Source organism: Chamaea fasciata, unplaced genomic scaffold, assembly GCF_029207755.1.
Source record: "Chamaea fasciata isolate MVZ Bird 193981 ecotype frontalis unplaced genomic scaffold, bChaFas1.0.hap1 SCAF_6, whole genome shotgun sequence".
NCBI lineage: Eukaryota > Metazoa > Chordata > Aves > Passeriformes > Sylviidae > Chamaea > Chamaea fasciata.
In genome coordinates this window covers 4,885,216-4,908,768 of record NW_027094091.1, presented here as the reverse complement: position 1 = coordinate 4,908,768, position 23,553 = coordinate 4,885,216, and the positions used below count along the sequence as shown (strand labels likewise).

Here is a 23,553-nt window from a genome sequence, read left to right as displayed (position 1 = left end):
GTCTCTCCCTCCATTACCTGTCCCTCCAGTAGCTCCTCGCTGAATGCAGTGATAGTTGCCTGTCCTAAGTTACAAGCACTGGGCTACATCAACATTTCCTCATCTCTCAAAATTCCCACAAGGAGACTTTGATGCACTTTATGCTCTGGTTTCCACCAGAAGGTGAGCTGTGGTTACCCAAGTGCTGCCATAAGCCAGGGACATCAGTTAAGACAGAAAAATGACAGCAGCTCCCAAGGCTTGCTTTGGGCTGGAATGACCCTGCAGAGCAATGTGGACAACACCAGCACAAGAGACCTGACTGGAGCCTCAGCAGCTGGTGTCTGGCCAGACTGCCCACGTGCTGTCCCTTCAGGAATGTACCCAGCAGCAGAAGCAGACAGACTGATGAGCGTCCCAGAGTCACATCTGACTTTGGCCAGCAGAAGAAATAAAAGCCCTGTGGCACAGTTACTGCCTGTTGCTGTACTGCTCCTCAACCTTCTCCCACTCGAGCTCTCCTGCCTGCAAAGTGAGCACGAGCTGTCAGAGGCGTGCGAGGTGTGACAGAGATGTGTCACACGACGGTGCACGCTCACCCACGTACCTACACCGCCCGCAGACCAAGCCAGCAGCACAGGAGGCATCAGAGGAGCACTTGGGCAGGGCAAGGCACAGACAGGACCACGTCAGCAAGGACTCCAGGGCAGATGGAACACCAGCAGCTCTGACTGGTATGTTTAACCCACCGGGGAATCATAGCCTTAGGCTCGGCAGTACTAAGAGCTGCAGGACCATCATCTGACCACTCTCATCACCCCTCCTTGTTTTTTTCTAGACTCCTCCCTGCAGGCAGGCATTTCCTCACAGCTTTCCCCAGGCTTCAGCCATCCCACTGTCTTAAGCTGCTCTTATTTGAGGAGCTGCCATGAAAGGTTTAAAAGCCCTTCATTGTGTTGGGTCTCAGCAATAACTAACAGCAACACACAGAAATCTGAGATGTCCTTCATGGGAAATGTCAACAGGAATTTACAAGCTATACAGGGATTCTCAAAAGCATCACAAGCAAAAGTAATGGCAGCTAGATATAATTTGTCTTTCCTGGATGGTGTCCATCATAAATTTACATGTATGATATTCTACATCCTTTGACCATAGGCAATAAATCTCTGACCTTGCAACAGAAATCAAACATTATGCAAACGGCTGAAACCCATTGCAGTATGTTTTTGCCCTTGTATGGATTTCTTTTCTTCTGCAAAAAGGAAAAAAAAAAAAAAAGGAGATTCCAACCTGTATTTTAGCATTTCAGCCTTTAGGTTGTACTCATCTATAAAGAACAGTTTTCTGTATTTTCAACCTTCAATCTCAGACAAATAGGAACAATTCTTAGAGCTATAGAAAAGGAATTTCTTTTTCAGGTGTCTTCTATTTTTAGCCCTGTTACCTACTGATTGTCTTTAACATTTACCTCTCAAACACTTTTAAGCAATAGTGAGGGAGGTGTCACCTGGTACCACCAGCTCAGCATCACACAGTACCTACGTAATCCAGGCAGATGAACAACAGTGCCTTGTAGAGAAATACACAAATGATGGAAATACCATTGTATACACTGAAAACAGAGTCCACAAAAAACTAATCAGCCATGCTTTTAATAAACTTATTTAATACTTCATTCAGCCAGCCACCCATTTGTTTTGCACATTAAAATGTGCACATTGCAATTTAGTAGTCCTCCTAAATTAGACCTCTCAAACCCATCTGTCTTACTGGCACTCAAGTTTCTTAGATTACACTGCAGGGAGACTCAAGTTTGTCTGCTACCTCAGAATACTGTCAGACCCAATTAGATAAGAAAAGTGCCATCACAAGATCATGCCATTACAGGATCAAGCAGTTGTAATTCCCACTTGACGTGACATGGAGGCACACACGTACTCACACATGCCACCCATGGAAAGCCCAGGAGTGGGTTAGGACGTGCAACCATTTACATGCCAGCAGTAAAACTTTGGCCCTCGCTGGCAGTGGAGCACCACGAAGCAAATTTGCACAGCACATCCAAAGCCATGGTGTGAGTCTGCAGACCTGCAACAGGTGTCCTGGCATTCAGCACCTTTCACAGTACTCTTGTAAGGAATTGTCAAGGACTGCAGAGAGTGGGTTAAAGAGAATTACATTCATCAAGGAAAAGCTGTGTAACAGCAACAGGTTTGCACTGGGTTTACACACAGAGGGGAACAGGATGATAGTGATGATTTTTCACAAATTAACCATTCACCAACAGGTGGCTGGAGAGGATGCAGTCTGCCTCTCCCAGAAGTGGCTCCTGGGAGCTGCATGTCCCTCTCACAAGGGGCTTAAGGACCAAGGTGCAGCTCAGCTCTGTGCACACCAGCTACACGTTTATCAACTGACAACACCCCAGAGCAAATCATTGCTTACAAATCAGCTCATGGCTTGAAACCGGCTTTAATTATCAGACTGTTTCCCCACATCAAAATGCTAAGCAAGAACATAGTGTCTCAGGACAGCTGCCAACAGGAAGGATCTTTAAAAAAAAAAGCGGGGGGGGGGAGACTACAATGCTTAAATAAGCCTAGAGAAGTTGAGCTGCAGCACAGCATTAAGCTAAAAGAGCACACTACTGGGCCTAGTGAGCTTTTTCTGCCTAATTTTAAACCTCCCTATAGACCTAGTTATTTTGTACATATGTCAAATGAGGGGAGAAATGTGTAAATGTGTTCAAGATTGTTGGGGTTTTTTTAATACCACTGTATGATGCCAAATTAAAGGAGAGGCAAGTCAAGTTGAATTATTTTAGCTAAATTAGAAACATGCATTGCTGCCCCATACTGAGTACAAGGTCTAGGGACGGCATACAACCAGAATTAAGCATCCTTTTCCTGCATCATCTTAAATGAGTGTGAAGCATTAATATCTGCAATACTGGATACCTGTGATTGTGGTTTTGTTGTCTGCTGCACCTCGATATCCAAATACCAAGTATCCAATTTAAGTAGCCAGACAAATGCTGTAGGGACTCTGCCTCCCACGTGCACAAGGCACTGAAAGAAACAACAGCAATTTACACCACAGTTTTAAAACCTCATCAGAGTTAAGGCAACTCTGTCTCCAGTTCAGCACCTAAACAATTACTTGCTCCTTCACAGTGGTAGGAAGTTTTAAGCTCTGATCAGGAAACTATCAGAACAAGATATTTAGTGCTATGTGTCACTTTCATTTTTGCTTCGGCTATTACTTCCTCAGCACAAGCACCTACTAAAGCTTCGTGGCCATCTTAGAGGGAGCAGCTAAGGATGGCAGCTTGAGCATGCACAAATGAATTGACTTTATACTGGGAAAGGAAGTGGTGGGTGTTGCTTTTACCAGTGCAGATACTTGAGATGTGCTCCAGTGAGACAGCTGAGGTGCCCTAGGACAACAGCAGGGTGCCTTTTCTAGCCAGCTGAAGGCTGGTTCAGTCCCCAGGTGAGAACAACAAAGGAAGAGAAGAAAAGAAATCACACTGAAGTAATTAAGAATACATGTCCCCAAATGTCTTGCTGTATGTCTCCAACTCCCTCATTTAAACCTTGTAATTAGAGGTGAATGGAAGACAGTGAGGTGTATGTATAAACAAATTTAGGGGAAGGATTAAATGCACTGACTGTAATTAAAGATGGTCACTTCCAAGGCTCCAATGGGTACTTCTACTTTTAGGTGAAATAAAAGCTGAATAACACTTATTCCCCCCCATCCCCCAAACAAATAAAGAAAAAAAAAAAACTGGCATTGTGGGACAGTGGAGTCTTGCAGATATCTGACAGTCCTGTCTCCAAGTTTAGATGTAGCTTGCTACCACACAGATAGTGCCTTGTTTATAATTTAATTTCCATCCTATTTCCCTTTCCACTGAGCAGTACAAAACTGGTTGTCTCCGAGCCAGATACGGTGCAGTTGGGCAGAATCTGAAGATGATCCATCTGGGGATGATAAAGTATGGAACAGCTTTCAAAACTCTCCCCCCGTTTCTCCTCCTTTCTTCCCCACAAAACTCAGCTCAGATTTCTTAAGTGCAGAGTCCCGAGGTCATCTGGCAATGGAAGGAAGCGCCAGAAGTTTGGACTCACTTGCCATGTGAGTATGTAAAGTCAGGCAGTGGGAACCAAGACACCCAACAGTCTATTTAAAATACCTCTTAGCACCAACACCCAATAACTGCTTCTAGCAAACATACACAACAAGCTGCCAAATTTCCCTAGCAGAAATTATTTGCTCCACCCATGCTGTTTATTGCAACAGTCAACACAACAGCACTTACCAATCGGGATTAAGTCAGCTTTCTTGGGGAATTACAGGGTTTGCTACCTTCATGTTTTGTAAATACCAGCTAATGTGCTATGTAAGACGCAGAGTGTCTGTGCAGCCGGTATTTGCAAACACTGATGGTATTCCTAACTTCAATAGGTGCTGCTGAGTCCTGGCAGCAATTACATGCCAGGCAGGCCCCTTATTTAACACCTTGTATCCTCACTTAGTTACCCAAATTGAACCATCAAGGAAAGAAAAGCAGATAAATCTGTCAGGCATCATTCCCCAGGTGGCAGCTGAGAGGACTCTCCACTACTTCTGCCGGTTTTTACAGGCGTTTCACAACATTCAGATGTAGTCTTTGACTGTTACACAAATCTGCTTTGTTGCTATAAGGTAGAACCTAATAAAGGCTTTCTTAATGTAGGGCATGTAGCCTATAACCAGAGTTATTAATTTTTCAAGTTAGAAGCATTGCAACATGACCTCATGTACATACATCCAAGCCCACACCTCTTCTGTGTTGGCTGTGCCAATCTCCACGCTCTACAAAATTAGTCACACTAATTTGTGTAGAAAAAGGCTTGCGTAACATAAACTAGCATTAGACAATAATACTAGCCAGTTGACATCCTTTGACAAGTCCTGTCACTCTGCTCTAGCCTAGAAGGATGTGTACATAGCTCAGCATATGTATTTCCATCTCAAAAGACAGTACTCTCTGAAGTCCCAAAACAACTCTCTTCTTCCTAACATCGGGAGGGGTGGGTAGAAGGATCCTATGCACGAGGGAGAGGATGGTGGGGGGAGACTTGGTTTTGGTTTTCCAAAAAAGGCCCAAATTAAACTTCTGTGAAGGAACAGCATTATGCTTTTTCACATTTATAATCTGCTGTCTAAATTATCATGCTCAGTACAGTTTCTGGAACCTTTCCTGCATCCTCTGCAGCTGCCCGGATGTGATGCAGGGTTCAGCCTGCAGGCAGGCACAGCTCCTTCTGAAATTCCCTGGGCATGAGGCAGAATTGTACCCACAGTCTGCCGGTGTACCAAGGGGAAAAAACACAGATTAAAAACGTACTTGACCTGCAAAGGAATTCTGTGCACTAAATCCAAGCACAAGTGTCTGCTGACAGCGACCACGAGGGAAAAGGAGCATGAGCTGCACCAGGGAAGTACACACCGTTCCATTCAGAAAGAGACATTTTGAATTTGGGACCAGGCCATGGTATATCCAATACCCAAGTGGGGTAGTCACTCCAGGGAAATGAGTGCTAAAAATAGAGCTACAGATGCCAATACAGCACGGAGGCAGGGAGAGGAAGGGACAGGACAAACAACTCACAGAACACAGCCACCTCCTCCAGCTGAGGTTGATTTCTTTTTGTCTACTCCAAGCAGGGACACTGGGACATGAATGCTCATGACATACTTGGGAGAAAGTAAGCCAGCCTCCTGCAGATCTGGTGAGTGCAGAGTCAATCTTGCCCTAAAGAGCTGGAACTGCACTGCTGACTTTCAGGCACATTTGCTACATCTTCAAACCACAGCAGGTACCACTTCTGTATATTGGTTTGTGGGCTTCCACAGACCTGACTGCCTGGGATTCAGCCAAGGATTCCCATCACATTATGTAAGACTCATTTCAGAGGCCAGCTTCTTAAAGTCCATTAGCTGCCTAAATACCTTCAAAAAACAAAACTCAAATTCCAGCTCACTTGTCCAGATGTAGCTAAGTAAGCTTTAAAAAACCCTCTTTTTCAAAATATCTAATTCAACTTATTTTTTTTTCCTCTCATTGGGAGAGCAGTCACCATCAGGCCTCTCTTCCCTTTTATGCGGGGAATCAGCACCTAAGTGTCCTGCAAGTACCAAAAAGTCTGGCCCATCCATCTCTACTTTGTACAAGTCCAGCCCACTCTCTCTACCACGCAGGATGAGAAATGGCCAGGCCAGTTAGCAGATGCTGAAAACATAAACCACCTTCCACATAGTCCATTAGAGGCTGACACACAATGGACTTATGTTTGAAGAGAGGGATGAACAAATTCAAGTGGAAAAAAAACGCATGCACTTGGTTTCTCACCCATCTGCTCCCTGCTGGCTGCTTGGCTGGCCAGGAAGCACACAGCTTTCTGGAGCCCAGACCCAGGACTCCACTTACACTCCACAGTCCAAAGCTGACCTCAGTGGGAAAAAGGACATGATAATTGAGTCCAAACTGTATTTTAGTCCCATCTTTCATTGCAAAATAGAAGCTCTGTCCAAAGCATGAGTATGTGTACATCTCTGATACCTGTAATATAACTTCCTGAGCAGATTAATTTTCAAGCTTCGTCTGCTTAATACACTCCTCCTTTCCAAACCAGCAGTGTGGGTAGGAAGACACCATTTGTTGGGAGTGCATCATCAGGTGAGCTGCTCTGTGCACTGAAAAGACAACAGTTCAGTGCATAAGTATCCACAGTAGCTATTGCAGCAGGTACTGCAGGATAAGTCACAGGTCCAGACACTTGCTGACTGCCCAAAGATGGGGCAACAGTGAAGAAAAAGAACAGCATTTCAATGTGAAGCTTTCAACCTTCCAATTGCTTTAATTCCACAGATCTGTCAGACACAGAAACATGGGTCGCTTCAGCAAAAGCACAGGATTAAATCTCCAGTTCTGCAGGCCCAGTTCTTTACAGACTTCACTAAACAAGCTGCGCAAAAAAAAATATAAATTATTGCAGAGATTTAAGAGGCAAACGCCTAGCAAGAGGGGCTTTTAGCTGAGATTCAGCCTTGCACTGGCTGAAGCAACACCAGTCACCTGCTCACTACAGCTGGAACCCTCAGAGAAGCAGTCATAGCTGGGGAGGGGGAGCAGATGCCCAAACTATGTTGGCTTTCAGCTCACAAAAGTCAAATCACACTCCTAAGACATTACCTTGCCTAAGGAGCGCAAAGGTGTATTTATTGCAATTCACTAGGATTGTAATAAAACACTTCACACCAACCATATGGTGTAAAAAAAGTTCTTTTCTTGACAAGAACACCAGAAGAAAGACCTAGTACAGAGGTTAAATTCTGCTAGCAAGATGATGTGGTTCCCACCACTAACACAGCAGCCCCATTATCTGTACGGTTTCTGTGTAATCTGGACAGATCCTAGAAATGGCAGCAATTTTTATAGACCCATTATAACAATGAGATCTTTCCCAGGTCAGTAAGACCCATCCAGCACAGCACTTTCCAGGCAACAGCAGCCAAAACTGGATGCTTAGGAAAAACATTAAACTGACAGAGAAGTGAACTGTAACTGCTCTGTACTGTAAATTAACACTGTAAATTAACACTGTTCACTCAAAGAAGCCATCCCACCCTCTCCCTGGGGAGGTGTGCCTGTGACAGCTGGCTCAGGAAGGTGACCTGGCCAAAGGAGGAAGCTTCTCCCCTCCTGCTGTGCTGGCAGGAAGCAGGACCCAGTAGCACCAGTGTACAACCAGGGCTGGGTTAAATTCCTGTTGGAAGCACTGAGATACTGGGTGATCCTTCCCTGGAAGGACTTTACCTCTAGCACGAGTTCAGGGGTTTCCTCAGTTAGCAGTGGCACCACAGCCACTCAGCGTGATGGATCAATGCGGTTACAACTTTACGCTGCGTAACAGTGCTAACCACAATGGTAATTTGTGATTTTGAAAAGGCAGCCCATAATAAAAATAAACATTAAGCATTGTTTTGGTATGCTATTATTCCAATGACCTTTCAGTTCTGTTTCAAAACTTCCAAGTTTATCACCAACTGGCAATTATATGCTTTTCATTAACCCTGCAGTTTACTAACATGAAGAGCCATGGAGAAGATTTCAGGACATCCATCAAGGCATTCTCTCAGCCTATATAAACTTTAAATACCAAGCAACTCTGGTGGATGAAACTGATGTACCAATGAATGTAACTGTGCTCTTGAATGCGCAATTTCTCCATGAGCAAACCACCTATCAGGACTTAACTTCAGAGGCACTTGCTCTGTTTTCTGTATCAGCTAATGTACATAAAAATGTTGTACATAAAAATGCTCCCATCAAAATACATATTGCTCATCAAAGCCTGTGTTTCTGTAGAGATACCCATTCATGCACATGATGATGCAATACAGAAACTTTGTTCTGGCAAGATTTTAGCTTTAAGGATGGCACAAAACTTGCATCAGTATTACCTTCTGTGCACATGGGAACACTTTCAGTCTCCTCCAGTCAGCACTCTACACAATACATACATTAAGCTCCTTTGGGAAGAAAGAAAGGTTTGGGGTTTCTTCCATCTTTAAGGTTTTGCAAATCGCTGTGTCTCATATGTTCGCCATTCTGGTCTTGCACTTCTAAAAGTTCAGGGTTGTCTCACTCAATTGATCCAGGCCAACTCCACAGCAGTCTTGGTTTGAACAGCAGTGCTTGTTTTTTACCTCTATCTGGCTCAGCTCACCAGCTTTTGTCAAATCTAAGCCCGGGGACCTGGGGCCTAAATCAAGCCATACCAGGGTCACACAGCACTTCTTCAGCTCTCACGGTGCCCGTCTGGGGACAGCAGCACAAGGCTTGCTGATTTTGAGGTACATCTATTCATCTCCTCACTAATTCTTAAAAGCTGTTCCCTAAAATCTTCAAGTTTCACAAACTGTTTCCAAAGACTTTGCCAGAGAAAGGGGAAGACTTTCAATCCCTCTTGCAGCAGAGCTTCTCATGGCCAGGCAGGACTGAGTGACACCAAAGAAGTCCTGATGGGATGGTCCCAGTATCCTTTGTCAGGGCTCTTTGTGCTCTTCCTTGCATAGCCCAGCACTAGCTGGGGGAGAAGACCACAGGTGAACAGCCAAGGGCAGGTTCTCCCTGCCTTCACAGAGCAGCGTGGAGATCTCAGCACAGTCTTCAGGGGGATACACCCTGGCTTTTACCTTCTAATGTAGAACTAGTATAAACTGATGCAGATAAAGGAGATTATGCTGTGTCTTTTAAAGAAGCTTATGTCTCTCATGAATTGTTGGGTGTTTTTTTTACACTATGAAAGCTGAATTCCTCTATGCAGCCGTCAGGTCGATTTAAAAAGTTTTCTTGCAAAAAAAGTCATGATTACTAATTTACTTACTATTTCTGTTGTACTGTGAAAGCCTACAGACCTAATGGTCTGGCTGGAAACAACAAAAACACCTACATGAATATAAATGTTTGTCATTGGGAACTAGTTACATCCAAGTGCCATTCTGACTAACCTGTCTGAAATTATTAAAATACTTCTAGGACCTCAGCTGTCCCTAGGATAGAAGATTTCTTGCCTTCCTACTTTTAATTTACGGGATTTCCTGCTTCATGGCTCCAAGATGCACGCCTTAAATGCACAGGACCAAAACAAGACTGCCATTAGACGGGTAAGTCCTTACAGAGTTTCCCTGTAACAAACCCACACTAAAGTTCTGAGCAGGGTATTCTAGGAAGACTTAAAGCAAAGAAAAAGGAATTTCATCTATAAATTGCTGAGAAACACTTTACTGTAATTGTAATCTGAATTCTATCATATAATGAGATTCTTTTTCTTGGAATTACATTTTTGCTTTCGTTTGTCTTCCTCTGAGCACCCCCTCAAGAGCACACAGGAAAGAGACCCAGCAGCAGAAAACACATAATAAAGTGGTAATGCCAAATAGCCAAGCCAGCATATACAGAGGTCAACCACTGCCATTCCCACCGACATCAAAACCAGAGGTAAGGCCTCTGATGTGCAACACCAGTGCAGAACCCAAAACAGCACCACGTGCAGTGCATGGCTACCACGGCGTTCCAGTTAATGGCACCTCTGGCCACCCTCACACAGGACACAAGGGCCGTGTAAAGGAGGAAGCCATTTCCCTGCCCCGCAGCACAGAGTGCAGCCCTCAGACACCACGTGAGGGACTGGGCAGGCAGGAGGACACGCGCAGCCGTTCCTCTCCTCCTCCTCCTCCTCCTCGACAGGCTCCTGTGAGATAACCAGTGTGCCTTGCCAGAGCAGCATCATGGCAGTGCTGAGTCAAAGGCGCTGGTCCTGGAAAGGAGACACCTCCAAAATCAACATCCAGTGCTTCCCAGCTGGCAGGGCAGGGCTGCACCAGAGGAGGAAGACACGCTCTGCTGCAGGGACCAGCTGCTACAGAGACACACCACGGCTGTGAATCTTCCATTAAAACCGTGCAAGACACTTCATAGATCTTAATGTAATTTTAGTAAAACACAGTGAAAAACACTATGATTGGTATTATCTGCTCATACACCCACAGTGCTGGAGGAGGGGGTTGTTAAAAAGAAGAAACAGAAATTGCAGGAGTCCTTCACACCAATACATCAGGCTGCTAGAACTGTACACACCTCATCTGCTTTTGTGAACACCCATTTGCACATACAAGGATCTTGCACTAATTTGCAGGTTCTCACCAGGAATAATAAAAATCTGGCTTCGAGTATAGTTTAACTGCAGGAGGCACAGCAAGCAGCAGCAGTTAGAAACATTAGTTGTATAATCACAAGACATACTGTGCAGTTTACCTATTTTGACCTTGAGATGGCAGAGAAAGAAAAGGTAGGAAGGCAAGTACTATATGGTCCAGCTACAATGAAGAAACAACACAGAACTGAAAGTGAGAACAGCGATTGAACAATTAATAGATTCTCCTTCTGGCCCTGCATCTGCTGCAAATGCTGCTGTGCCTCATTTACTGTGCTGCTTAGACATGTTAAGGCAGAGCAGAAGGAAGAAGAGGAAAATAATTGAAGGAAAAAGAAAAGGAATATGCAGATGAAAATAAATTTGTAATGATGAAGCAGGAGGGGAGGAATAAATGGAACAGAATGAGAAAGAATCATAGTTGGGGCCAATTTTTTTTTTCTTTATAAGAACTGTGACTGAAGGACAGAATTTTACATGCAGTAATTTTCCTGAAGACTCAGTCAGCTGAACTTCTGTTGGTTGATGTCACTGCCTTAGCCAGTGCACTGCATTCTACAGCCCAGGCCTGTGTTTGTGAACTCGAGCCTTCTCCAGTTCCTCTCATCTCTAGGATGACCACGTGGCTATTAGGCAGAGCTATAGTTTACTCATATTACAATTAAACTACAGGAAAGCATGTAAGCATGCAAGGGAAGTGATGGTCTAGCTGCTACAGAACTGCAGCCACAGAACAACACACAAAAAAACCCCCCACGAGTTCAATCTTGTTGTGCCATCAACCACATTTCACGTATTTAGACGCATGCAAATAGGTTTAAATCATATCCACACACACCCCCCTCACTTTCTCTGGATGCGTGAAACCCGAAAGACCACAAGCTACACCAAAAAAAAAAAAAAAAAAGAACAAAAAACCAGCCGAACGGGCGTTTGTCCTGCCGCCTGAACGGCGAGTGAAAGGCGGCGGCCCCGCAGCGAGGGTGCCACAGCGGCGCAGCGAAGGGCAGAGCCAGGACGGCCCTGCTGTCCCCCTGTGCTCCCCCGGAGCAGCGCTCCCAGAGCCTTCCTACAGCCCAGGGGCCCAGCTGCAAACACACCCTGACACGGCGCAACACACGCTGAACGCTGCCTCCAGAACGGGGCAAAGCTGCACCACGCAGGGCTGCAGGGTCTAAGGTCTGTCCTGGGTGAGTCCGGCTTTTCCCGGCGCTGGAGTCACCGGAGCAGGCTGCGGCTCAGGAGGTGCCCGTTCCTGGCTCACGCACAGCTCTCTCCGCACGGGACACGCACCAGCAGCAAGGATGCAGACGGAGGGGAAAAACGGATCTGTAGGTACTTACATGCAAGATGAAAATTAACTGCACTTTAGGCACACTTTAAAAGAAACACAGAATAACCGTGTGTGACACGTTGTTCCCGAAAATCATTCACCTCTAGTCACAAAAATACTTTGTACTTACAGCATTTAACACCTCTAGCAAAGAGTTGCTGCAATCAGATTCTTTGTTAGTAACAATTCGGTTAACCAGTTACAGCATGAATCAGTCCAAAGCTAACTATTAGGGATGTTTCAAAAAGAGCATACCAAAAACAACAGGGGGGAAAAAAAAAAGCCAAGTGATACTATAACTATTAGATTTTAGCTGATAAAAAAACCAAAACCAACTTAATAAATTATTCAGTGCAGAATCAAAACATTTTCAACAAAATGTTCTTCAATAAACACAGTAATTCAAATGTCAGCCATACATCTTTTAATTAGCTTTCTTTTCCAAGACTTACCTATGTTTTTCTAGTTCGTTGTGTGATGACCTATTAAAAAGAGAAAAGAAATATTAGAGAAAGGATAAATAAACCAAGATTTAGAATATTTAAAAGCTAATACGTGCATAAGTTGCAAAAGACTTCTCTAAAATACGTATTTAACATGGATTATGAAACAGCTTTCCCATTAAATTGGTTCACTTTTAGATTCTTCAGGGTATCAACTTAATTTCCATGAGTAAACTGTAGATTTGGGGGGAATTATAATATATTTGCATTTATTAGTGTTCAATACATTCAGAGACAGAAATGAACATAAAAACTGAGCAGGTTAGTAATAAAAACAGCCCACGAGATTTTTATCTGTGAAGAAAAATTATGAGGGGGCAGAAAGTGTTCAAAGATCTAAATGGTAACAGGTAAGAGCAAAAAGCACCCCAAAAGCCAGCTTTCAAGCCCATGGAGAAGCAAAAAGAAAAATCAGCAGCTAATCACTGCTGTTGTTGTTATCTTAATGGCAACAAAAGAGGAATCCTCTTAATTCTTCTCAGTCTACGAACAGAAAATAAAACTCAAAAAAATCATAGTCCTTGTACTGACCACAGCAGTATGTTATCCTCTTCCAATCTACTTGGATTAGAGATTTTTTTTCTTCTCCAACTGATGCCTCGGATTTTTTGCCATTAGAAGGCAGCCCTAAATTCTTGGGTTTTTTTTTTTTTTTAACTGATTCAGCTAAAAATATTCATTTTATTTATTTACACAGCTCAGATTAAAAACATTCCTAAAATGAAGTTACTGTCGCCGCTTCAGAACCAGCAATTTTCCGTACTTTCAGTTTTGTCCCGCTGAAAACATGCCCAGCACGTAAGGATCAAAAGATGCAGAGGCGGTGGCAGCTTTTAGAGCTGGCAGATTATGTCAGAGCTGCTCTGCTGGAGCCGCCTGCAACCCCAGCCTGCAGCTGGGCACGGGGTGCAGAGCGAGGTGCCTTCGTGGAGGGCAAGTGCACAGTCCCTCCTGGGAGCAGAGACATCCCAGGGGGATTCGGGAGCCTTCCTGCACAAACGCTGCCCGCTGCCGAGCTGTCCTGCCTCTCCTTGCACACACCCGAGCTGCTGCATGCTGCACCTGGGTGTGACTGATGGCAGAACATCACTCGGGCCATAGAGAAGGAAAAAAGAAAGCAAAGCTCACACAAGAAACATCCAGTGAACAAACCCACGACCGAAAGACCTCAGGCCAGAGCAGCTCCTGATCCTGCAAGAATCACTTAGTTGTGAACTGCCCCTCTGCAGGTAGAACTGAAATGCGTACAAGGTTCAGCACTGCTGCTAATCCCCTCTCACCAGAAAGCATCTCAGTGTTGCTACCAAGACACCAATTATGTCGACCATTACCTGGCATCTTTTTCTCAACAGCCTATGTATCCTTTATGCATTTTTCTTACACTTGTTGCATCAAGTGAGCCATGATCAAGTAATGTGTGTATTTCTACAATGCCATTTAAGTGCTCCTGACCAATGCGGCAACACTGCAAGTGTTATACACATTTTCTGTGCTACATTAATAGGGCAAGGTGGGCTTGGTCATTTGGCTGTCTTAAGAGGATATTGTTTTTATCTTCTACTCCTACTCTCTACAAGAGATCAGACTTTCTCCACAATCATTTCTCCACACCAATGTTCACAAAAATTGACTAAGACTATGCTAAATCCACCAGTGTTCAGGAAAACACATGGAAAAAAAAGTTCAGGAGGGAACCATTGTCCCCGAACACCCTCAACAGGCCTGTTAAAGGCACTGTTAGTAGGGAACTTTGGAACCAGAGAGGAAATACAGGCTGGCCTGGATTCATCCCTATGACATGAACTCCTTGACATTTCTGGCAATTGCGCACAAAGGTGAACACGATCACTCCAACTGGCCCATTCTGAACTGCCAGCTCCCAGCAGTTCTGGCGAGCACACACAGGGACAGCACAGGAACCACTGGCCAAGGAATTCAGCCTGCACGGAGTATTTTGCTGGGCTGAGAGAGGATGCCGTGAGCAGCTGGCAGTCCCGCACACAACACACCTACAGGGCACCTGTGGTACATGAAGGGTGACCCCAGTGTGCTCCTGAGGAATGTCCTGCCAGAGCAGCTCTGGAGCGGCACAGCCGTGGGTGTGCCAGCTGCCAAACCGAGCAGCAGTGACCATGTGCCTCTTGGCAGAGCTCTTGGGGACACAAAAGCCTCAGCGACGCTGGGAGTGTGCAAACGTGGGCACCAGCCACACATTTCGGGAGGTGACAGGGGCTGATTAATGCCCCAACTATCAGACCCTAGGCAGGAACCAAAACCAAGAGCCCTGACATTTACCTGAGAATTGCTCCATCTACAGAGCAAGTCAAATACCCTACTACAAAGCATGGCAGGGGTTTCTTTGGTTGGGTTTGTCTTCAGAAGAGATGAGCCTCTCTCAAAATACTGGTTTTTATTTCCTTCACTGTCTACACCACACTGTAGTGCAAGAATATCCATCTCCTGCTGTTTATGCAACCTAAAGTGAGGGAAAAAACCCATAAGAACTGTCCTCGATACAACCCAGTACCCTGTTTCAAAATGGAGTCTTTTATTTAGTAAAGATATAGCTCACAACTAGTAAGATGTATGTATATATGTATTGATACAAGAGAGACAGATGTATGACTGAGGTTTGCAGGCAAATGGTCTGTGGAGCCTTTCAAAAACGGCTTCAAGAGAAGGAAGACTTCAGGTGTTTAACTTAGGTTCCCTTCACTGAGTCTGTATCTCCGCAAAAAGTCTGGGGAAGTTGGGGGTAGCAGTGAGGGAAAAAAAAAAAAAAAAAAGGTAAAAAGGTTCAGATAAAAATAAAGTGAAAAAGCCAACAACAACAAAAAAAATCTGCAAAATCATATATTCAGAGGGAAGGGATAACAAACATTGGTGCTTAGACTACACTGTTGATCTGAGACATCTCTAATATCCCTTTAGCAAATGCCAAGCAGTTCACTGACTATAAACTTCATTTGTGAAGAAATTGTCAAAAGATGATTTGAAAGAACAAGGAGGAACCAAGCAAATGCAGCCATTGGTCTGCAAGATGCTGTGCTACTTCTCACAGCACATCCGCAGAGCAATCCCCATCCACCACCTTTTTTTTCCCCAAACAAGAATTCTAGGTATTGGATTTCAGCTTTTGGTTGATTCAACACTCAGCAGACACACCTAAGAAATTTGGACAGGTGCTAACTGAGATGGCAAGACTAACACAGAACAGGCACGGGCCCCTCCACATCCACCGCTGCCAGTTTATGGGTGAGCCAGCAGGATCTGCTCACATGCACACTAGATTGAGATTTCACTGTATGCATGATGCACGGCCTGTTTCAGTACTCAGACACCTTCCCTACTCCTCCATCCATCTACCCCACCAGACAGGGTATCTGCTCAGCAGGAAGCCAGCAGCTCCTGACAAAAGCAGTGATGTATGGCAATGCTGCTGTTTACTGCCCTGTGTTAATGGGAGCAGGTCTAGACCGTGACTCACCAATACACTTCCAGTTGCCAACGCACTTTAAAGCACTGTAGGGAGCAAAGCAGGCTAGTTAACCAAGTACTTGAAACAGTGGCAGCACCTTACCAGTGCCAGGGCTTTCTGGTGCAGGCAGGATTGCCAGGGTGTTATACAACCCATGTGCAGGATACAACTCCACCTCAGGTCATGCAGCCATGTGAACTACGCTGCCAGCACTTCACCTTTTGTCCAGGCCAAAAGAGTAAGAACAAACAGAACAAGAAGCTTTACAAGGTGCTACACCTTAAGTGTCTGCATCCAGTTCACAGCTCTCAGAAGTGCAGGTGTGTAAAAGCACAAAGCTTACACCTGCAATCTTGTGTGAATGCGACTGCTGTGCAGCTTTTCATTGAAAGGATCCAGATCCACTTCCAGGAAATTCCCTGTCTACATACCTAACCTGCCGTGGAATGCACCTGAAAATACTACAGTTCACCCCACAAAGCACAGATGAACCTGAACATCAGCACAGGCTCTGCCTATTACTCACTGCTTCTGGGTTGTTGGTTTTTTTCCTTTTGTTTCAAACTGGACACATTGCTTACAGCCTGTCAAAGAAACAGTCTGTATGGAATTAATCCACTAAAAATTAATTTTGCATTCTCCTCACAGCGAAATTTAACCGGTTCTGCAGATTCAGCTGGGATCTGGGAACCAGGCATACTGGCACAGCCTTGATGCAGAGTTCTGGCTCCGGGATCACATTCAAATTGGTGCTGCCACATGTTTGCAGTGGCCAGGTCTGAACGTGCTTCTAATACGGTGGCAATTTGTTTTCCTCAACTGCACAAGCAGTGCAGCTCCCAAACATTGCAGACCTACTGCAGTTCCTCAGGGAGGATAGGTCCATTTGTGAAATCTTTTATATTGGGACTAAAATGCATTATTTTGAAGCCAAATGTGGCAATATCAGGTGCTGTCTTAGCTTTAGGATAGCAAACTGAGAAAGATCTATCAAATTCAGAAATCCAGGTGAAAATTCAGAGGAGCTGTGTCTGCACAGTCTGCTTTGCAATGTTTTATTCTTGGCCTCTCACAAAAAAATTAAAGAAAAAAAAAGGGAAAATAAAACAAAAATCAGGCCCCCAATCCCTAAGCTGCTTAGTGTGGGCACAGAAAAACATCTGCAGAGAGCAAGGGGCTTGCTCTGCGGGCCACAGGTTCACCCTCACCGTGAGCCAACATCAACAGAGGAATTTGGACATTAGGCTCTGTTTTTATTTGAAAATCCAAATGCCGCTTTCATCTTTTTCTGCATATAACCCTTTGCCAGAACACAGCACGAAGTACATGTCTATTTATGTAACATATGAGAAAAAATATTAATTAATTAATAGACACAGAAGATATATTTATAAACCGGCATTTATTTTGCTCCCTCTCCTTCAATAAACCAGCTCCTAAATTAACAGGCCAAACACACTGCACCACTGACATTCAATTCCTTTCTCTGAAAGTAAATTTAACCGTGACCTCAGTAGACTGGCATCTAACACTAAGATTTTGGTTTTCATTTTACCTTATTTCTGACCCTTTCATGGCAAAGCAGCTGCCTGAGCTCCCCAGTGCATGGGCAGACATACACCTCAAACGCACATACAGCTCAAGGTACGCAACACCTGGTGAGTGTCACTGCAGCCAGGGCAGAAGAAAGCCCAGTTATCTGCAGGGCTGCATGTTCCTCTGTCAGAGTGCTTTGCCTTATGAGCAAACGTCACCAAATTTCAGATTTGTGTCGCATTCCTCCTTGGCAGATTGCACACGTGTCACCTATCTGTTTCTCTGGAGCAAAAACCAAGCTTGACTTCTGAATATTTTTTATTAACATTTCCAAGGCACAACAGCAACAAATCCAGCTGGTTTATGCCATTTTTTAAATTCTAAGTACACCTTAACAAGAATTATTAGACTGCATGGCACTGCTTTAGGAACTACATACAGCCACTGCTCTGCGGAGACATTTATTATACTGTAGTCAAGTACCTGATAAGTATTATTGTAACTAGATGTCACCTAGGTTTACATCCCTGCAAAAGATAATATTGTGCCTTTCTCTAATCTCCTGCCCTCTCTGCAAAACAAGAATCCAGTTGCATTTGCCAGAGGATTTTGGTCAAAATTACTGGGGGGAAACAAGTCTGAATCTCAGCTGAGGACATGGTACGAACAGCAAACCAGAAAGAAAACAAAGCAGTTTGGTTTGTGTGACATGGGAAAGGGCACATCACAGGAAATCGAGAAGAAAACATCTAAGATCAAGACATTTTAATGTGCAAGTGAAACAGAAATGGCTAAAAACTGTGTCTGATTGCTACCAATAACACTGAGAATATTGTTTATCAATATTCAACTGTTTATCAATATCAACTGCTAACAATCACTTTCAATTTTGATTCAAAGCTAACAGTGGACAAAGCAAAACTTTTAAATTCCTACAGCAGACAAAAAGCTTATAGATTTTGGTTAATTAAATGCAATTCTGCTGGTATTTTTCCCTACACAAATCGAAACCTGCCAAAATTACCTCTCACTCCACTGCAGTCAAGGGGCCAGCAAGCTTTTAGTCCAGACCCGAGTTTCCTGTCCGAAGGGCCAGCAGCCTCCTGCCCCTTCTCCTGTGGGTCTGGGCCTCACCGGCCATCCACAAGGAATGGAGGTCTCATCCAACAGTTTCTTACATGAACATCACCAGCACCTCGGCAGAGGAAGGAGCGGTCCATCGGTGCCCTTGCTGAAGCCCAGGGCAGCTGGAATCCATCCCTGCCTGTCGCTCAGCCCACAGCACACCTGTGCTACATGGGGTATGCTCTTCCCCCCACAGGCAGGCATACGGGGGGGAAAACACAGAACAAAGAAGAGTACAGCACACCAGGCTTCCTCACATCTGACAGTTTTTCTCCTCCTCCCCTCTTTTCTGATTTTCCAAGAATAAGGAGATGTTTTTCATGCTTTTATATACGTAGACCTCATAAGGCATGAAAAAACCCCAACATATGTACATATATACATCTCTCACTTTTTAATCTGATCAGATGCTGCAAGCAGCAGGATACAAAAATAGATAATGAAAACAACAATGCCCCTGCAGATTTGAAATGTGCAGTTAGCTGCTCCTTTCCTACTCCTCCAACTTTAAGTATGTATTTTTAATACAGAAAAACAATGAAATAATAAGGCATGAATTTCAAACATGCATGCAATCAGATGCCTCCCTGCATCTAATGCTCCAAACCTAATGAGTCTGGAAAACGGTTAAAATGGAACAATATGGACAAACACTTTGCTCGGTGGTTCACATCACCCACGACCACTCCAGATCCTCTGAACTTTGGCCAGTCGTCTCCCTCCGTTAATCTTTGAGTTGCTTAGAAAGAATTAACTCTGTTTCCAAAAATTCACTCTAGTCTGGGGCTCGGCCCCTGTAGCCTCTAAGCTCCAAATAATAACAAAACACTGATGCTGGTGTACATCATGTATTTTGCACTGCACATTTAAATGCAGGTCTAATTTCTCCCCTGAAAATTTATGTGTGCAGGCAAACATGAGCAGCAATTGCTGGACATATGTACAAAGCCCATAAGGACAATGCAGAGGTACCCACAGGGCCCTGCTGCTGCCCCTCTGTCCCTGAAGGAACAGGGAGCTACATTAAAGCAATGTGCCTCTGCTTCCCACACCAGCCAGCAAGCCTGGCACCTGTGCTGAACCAAACGAGGCACTGTCCCGGCAGTGTCCGCACAGGAAACCATTCCCTGACAAGCACTGTCCTGTCCTGTAACACAGATGACCCATTCCTCATCTCATCACTGCAGCTAGAAGAAAATAAAGCGTGAGTAAATGCACACACTGCACATGGCAGGATGACATTTTTGAAGGTTGGCACTGCTACGAAGTGAGAACCAGAGCAAAATGCTAAACAGTTAAATAAATATAAATCTGCAGGCAGAAAAAAAAAGCAGGAAGGTAACTGCAAGTGGATGTGTGTGCCTCAACTTTAATAACACTTGCAAATCTGTAACCAGAAATCTTTTAATTCTGCTGTATTTGATAGATTACAAATCCTCTCCTAAAAACTCCTGAAAGCAGCTTACAATTCAGACAAATAACTATTTTGCAGGGGATGACAAGAGCCCTAAGAACGGAAACGATGGAATAATAGCTCTGTAAGTAACACAGATTTCTTGAATGCAAGAGACAGACAAGAAATCTGTACAATTCAAGGAGCAATTTACAGCTGGAAAACTTAGGAAATCTGTTTTGATTTTTTTTAAGGCAGTGAGCATACTTTATTTGAAAATAATTAAAAACCTTGAAGAGCCAAGTGTCTCAGGACACAAGACACTCCTCCCATTCCTGATGACTTTCTCTTTTAAAATGAACTGTCTTCTCATGCTCCATGATGAGACAAAGAATTCAACTAAAACTAAACACAAAGTAGGAGTACTGCAATTAACAGCCCCCAAAATGGTTGCCTTGCTTGGAGCAGGGGCATGGGGGCACAATTTGCTCCCCCTCAGTAATCTTCGAGGCACACTGCTCGGCCGCAGCAGGCACCACCAGGGCGCTCAGTAGCTCGTGTTTTTGCTCAAGGAGGGAGTTCGTCAGCTTTTGATTTCGGTTTGCACCCCTGGCCATCTGCCGGGCACCTCCCCAGCACCATCCGACCCGGCCGCAGGATGCCCGCTGGAGAGCGGGCCTGCCGAGACTCACTGCTCCTTTGGAAAACAAGTCACGTGCAAAGCAAGTTCATTTTAGGCTATTCTACAGGAGCCACGATCCAGCATGACCATGCAGAGCGGAGCCTGCGCCGGGCAGAGCATCGCTGCCCCGGGACGGAGCAGGCCCAGCAGGGCACGGTCCTCGGTCCTCTCCGGAGCAGCCCTGGAAGAGCAGAGCAGAGCAGAGCAGAGCAGAGCAGAGCAGGCAGAGCCCAGGGCTGGGCTCGCTCCTGGGCAGGGGCCGGCAGTGTCCCCGTAAGACAGCCAGCCTCCCGCACGTACACAGCCGCTGCCCGAGCAGCAAACAAAGCTGCAGAGCCTGCGCACAGCGGCGCTCGGCTCGTGCCATCGCAGCGCAGGTAGCGGCTGCGGGGCAACAACAAAACGGCGGCGGCGGAGAGGCGGATGGGCGACAGCCGGGATAAACAACAGCCGAGCCGCGCACCCCGGCGGATCTGCGTGCGGCGGCCGGGCGGAAGGGCTGGAGAGCCGGCGCTGCGGCACAGCCCGCGGGGAGGTCAAGTTCGCTCCGGCACCTTCTCACCCCGCAGCTCCCGGAGAGGCCGGAGGGCGTGCGGAGCGTCCCCCCCGCCGCCCCGCACACGCTCCCCGCGCCGGAGCCCAGCGCCGCCGCCACCGGAGGCTGCATCTGCTCGGGCTGCCATGGGGGAGGCGGCCGGCTCGCTGCCTGTGGTTTATAAATGAATGCCAGGGGGGAAATTAGGTGCCATGCAAAGAGAAATCCGGGTGGCGATTATGGTGTTAAGGTCTGCAGCAAAAGCCGCTGTCGGCGAGCGCGGAGCAGAAGGAGCGATGAGGGCGGATGGTTCTGAAGTGCAGTGAGTACTAAGGAGATGGTGTACGCGTGGCAGTGTTTATATGAGAGATCAAAACAGAGCCAAGCCCATCCAGGGGAAAAATGGCGACTACCGGGATGGGGAAAACTGAGACACTGGATTAGTTATTATTTTTCATAAATGTATGCACTGCACATAAGCTAGACACATTGGAAAAGCTGACGATTCATTCTGAAAAAGCGGTGCGTCTATTACCTGTTATTCTGGGATTTTCTGGCCATGGTGCCTGCCTTTGTTTTCTTTCTGGAATAGTCACTATCGAAGGGTAACACTGATGCATAGCCATGTTCTGCTTCTAGGGACAAAGTCAGCATTAGTGGCAATATATTTTTTCCATGCAATTTTTTCCTCCTTTGCAGGAACGCTAGGGTAAAGAACAGAATTTTTCCGGTTGATTTGTTTGGATTTTATTCTGGCATCTCTTAAAGAAGCGAGACAAAAAAACGTAACTCGAAAAACCAAAGGAAAAAAAACCAACACCGAAGTGTCGAAATTAGGAGGATTATTGGGAGTGCACATTAAAAACGAGGCGGATCATGCAAACCCTTGTCACGCTGCGCTGGGGGAGGGGAGCTGCCATACAATCACCGACTGCCACACACGGAGCGGCGAGAGGGATCCTGAGCGCTGCCACACGCACCGTCCCCATCCAGGGCGCCACAAACAACCCCCTTCTGGTTCGCTTGGGGGGTCATATATAAAAAAAAGCCAAGATCCGAGCAGCGATGCTCCCCCAGCGCGGTGCCGCTGGCGCAGCCCGGGTCCCCCCCGGGCAGGTGCGGGCTCGGGGCCGCTGCCCCGGCCCGGCCGCCGCACAACAAAGGCCGAGAGCGGCTGGGAGCGCCTGCGGGTGCCTGACCGACTGCCCGCCTGCGCCCTGTACCTCGGTCTCTTCGCTCCAAGTACTCGGCCGCTTCCAGGAGGATTAACAGGGAGTTCAATTCCATGGCTGCCCGTCCCGAGCCCCCCGCGCCGAGTTCACGCGCGGGGACTCCCGAGCCCTCGGTTTTAAGGCACCTCGCTCAACCTACATTTGACACACAGCGGACGGGCATCCCGCCCAGCCAATGGCGAGCGGCACACGGCTGTGAGGCGGGACGTTAGGAAGTGGCCGGGCCAATCGGCGGCCAGAGCGCCCCCCCGTCGGGGCAGGGGATGTTGACAGATCCCCGCCGCCCGCGCTCATTGGCTGCCCGTGTAGTAACAATTTAGAAGCCGAAGCTTAGCAACAGCACGTGGTGGCCCGGCCCCCTCGCCCGCTCATTGGCCGGTTTCTTGCATGTTAAGGAGGCAGCGGCCGCCCATTGGTGCGAGGGGCGTCATGCAAATGAGGGCGGCGAAGGGGCCAATGGGGCGGGAGGCGCGTGCCGCGCGGCGGGAGGCGGGGAGCGAGACGCGGGCAGCCAATGGGCGGGAGGGGGCGTGGCGTTGCCGTGAGGAAGCGGTAGGCGGAGGGCGGGGCCGCCGGAGGCTCCGCCCCCTCGCACGCGCCGGGCGGAACGCGCCGGGCGGGCGCGGGGGAAGCGTGAGGGAAAACGGGAAAAGGGACAGTGTGGCGGCGGAGCAGCCCGTAAGGGAAAGTATGGCAGGAAATGAACGGGGACGAAAAAGACGATACAAACGGGCCGCCGGAGAGGCTGTGAAAACCTGCCTGGCACGCGCATCCGTAACCCCTTGCGGTGCTCGGGCGAGAGAGGAAGACGGCAGCGCCGTAAAAACACGGACAGGGATATGAGAGAACTACTAAACTCTACACAATGGCCTAACCTGCTGAAAAAGAGAAACAGTGGAAAGCTGTCAGAAATGCAGCCACAGTTCCTGCCAGCCTTCCAGTCTTTGCCAGCATATTCAGCTGCCTTTCGTCATCTGGATACACA

General features: G+C 46.4%; 1 protein-coding gene across 3 annotated transcripts in view; it reads right to left on the bottom strand.

The window, feature by feature from the left end:
- The window catches only part of MXD4 (MAX dimerization protein 4), a 38,449-nt gene extending 15,748 nt beyond the window's left edge, over positions 1 to 22,701 (bottom strand). The window contains exons 1-3 of one of the 3 annotated variants that reach the window (XM_066185286.1): positions 22,560 to 22,701; positions 21,872 to 22,040; positions 12,537 to 12,566 (exon numbers count right to left, since the gene is read on the bottom strand). In XM_066185286.1, coding sequence (XP_066041383.1) covers positions 12,537 to 12,566; positions 21,872 to 22,040; positions 22,560 to 22,623 — 263 coding nt within the window. In that variant the 5' untranslated portion in view covers positions 22,624 to 22,701. The remainder of the gene's footprint in view (positions 1 to 12,536; positions 12,567 to 21,871; positions 22,041 to 22,559) is intronic. The other 2 variants (XM_066185287.1, XM_066185288.1) reach the window with 2 other exon arrangements.
- Between the last annotated feature and the right edge of the window lie 852 nt (positions 22,702 to 23,553).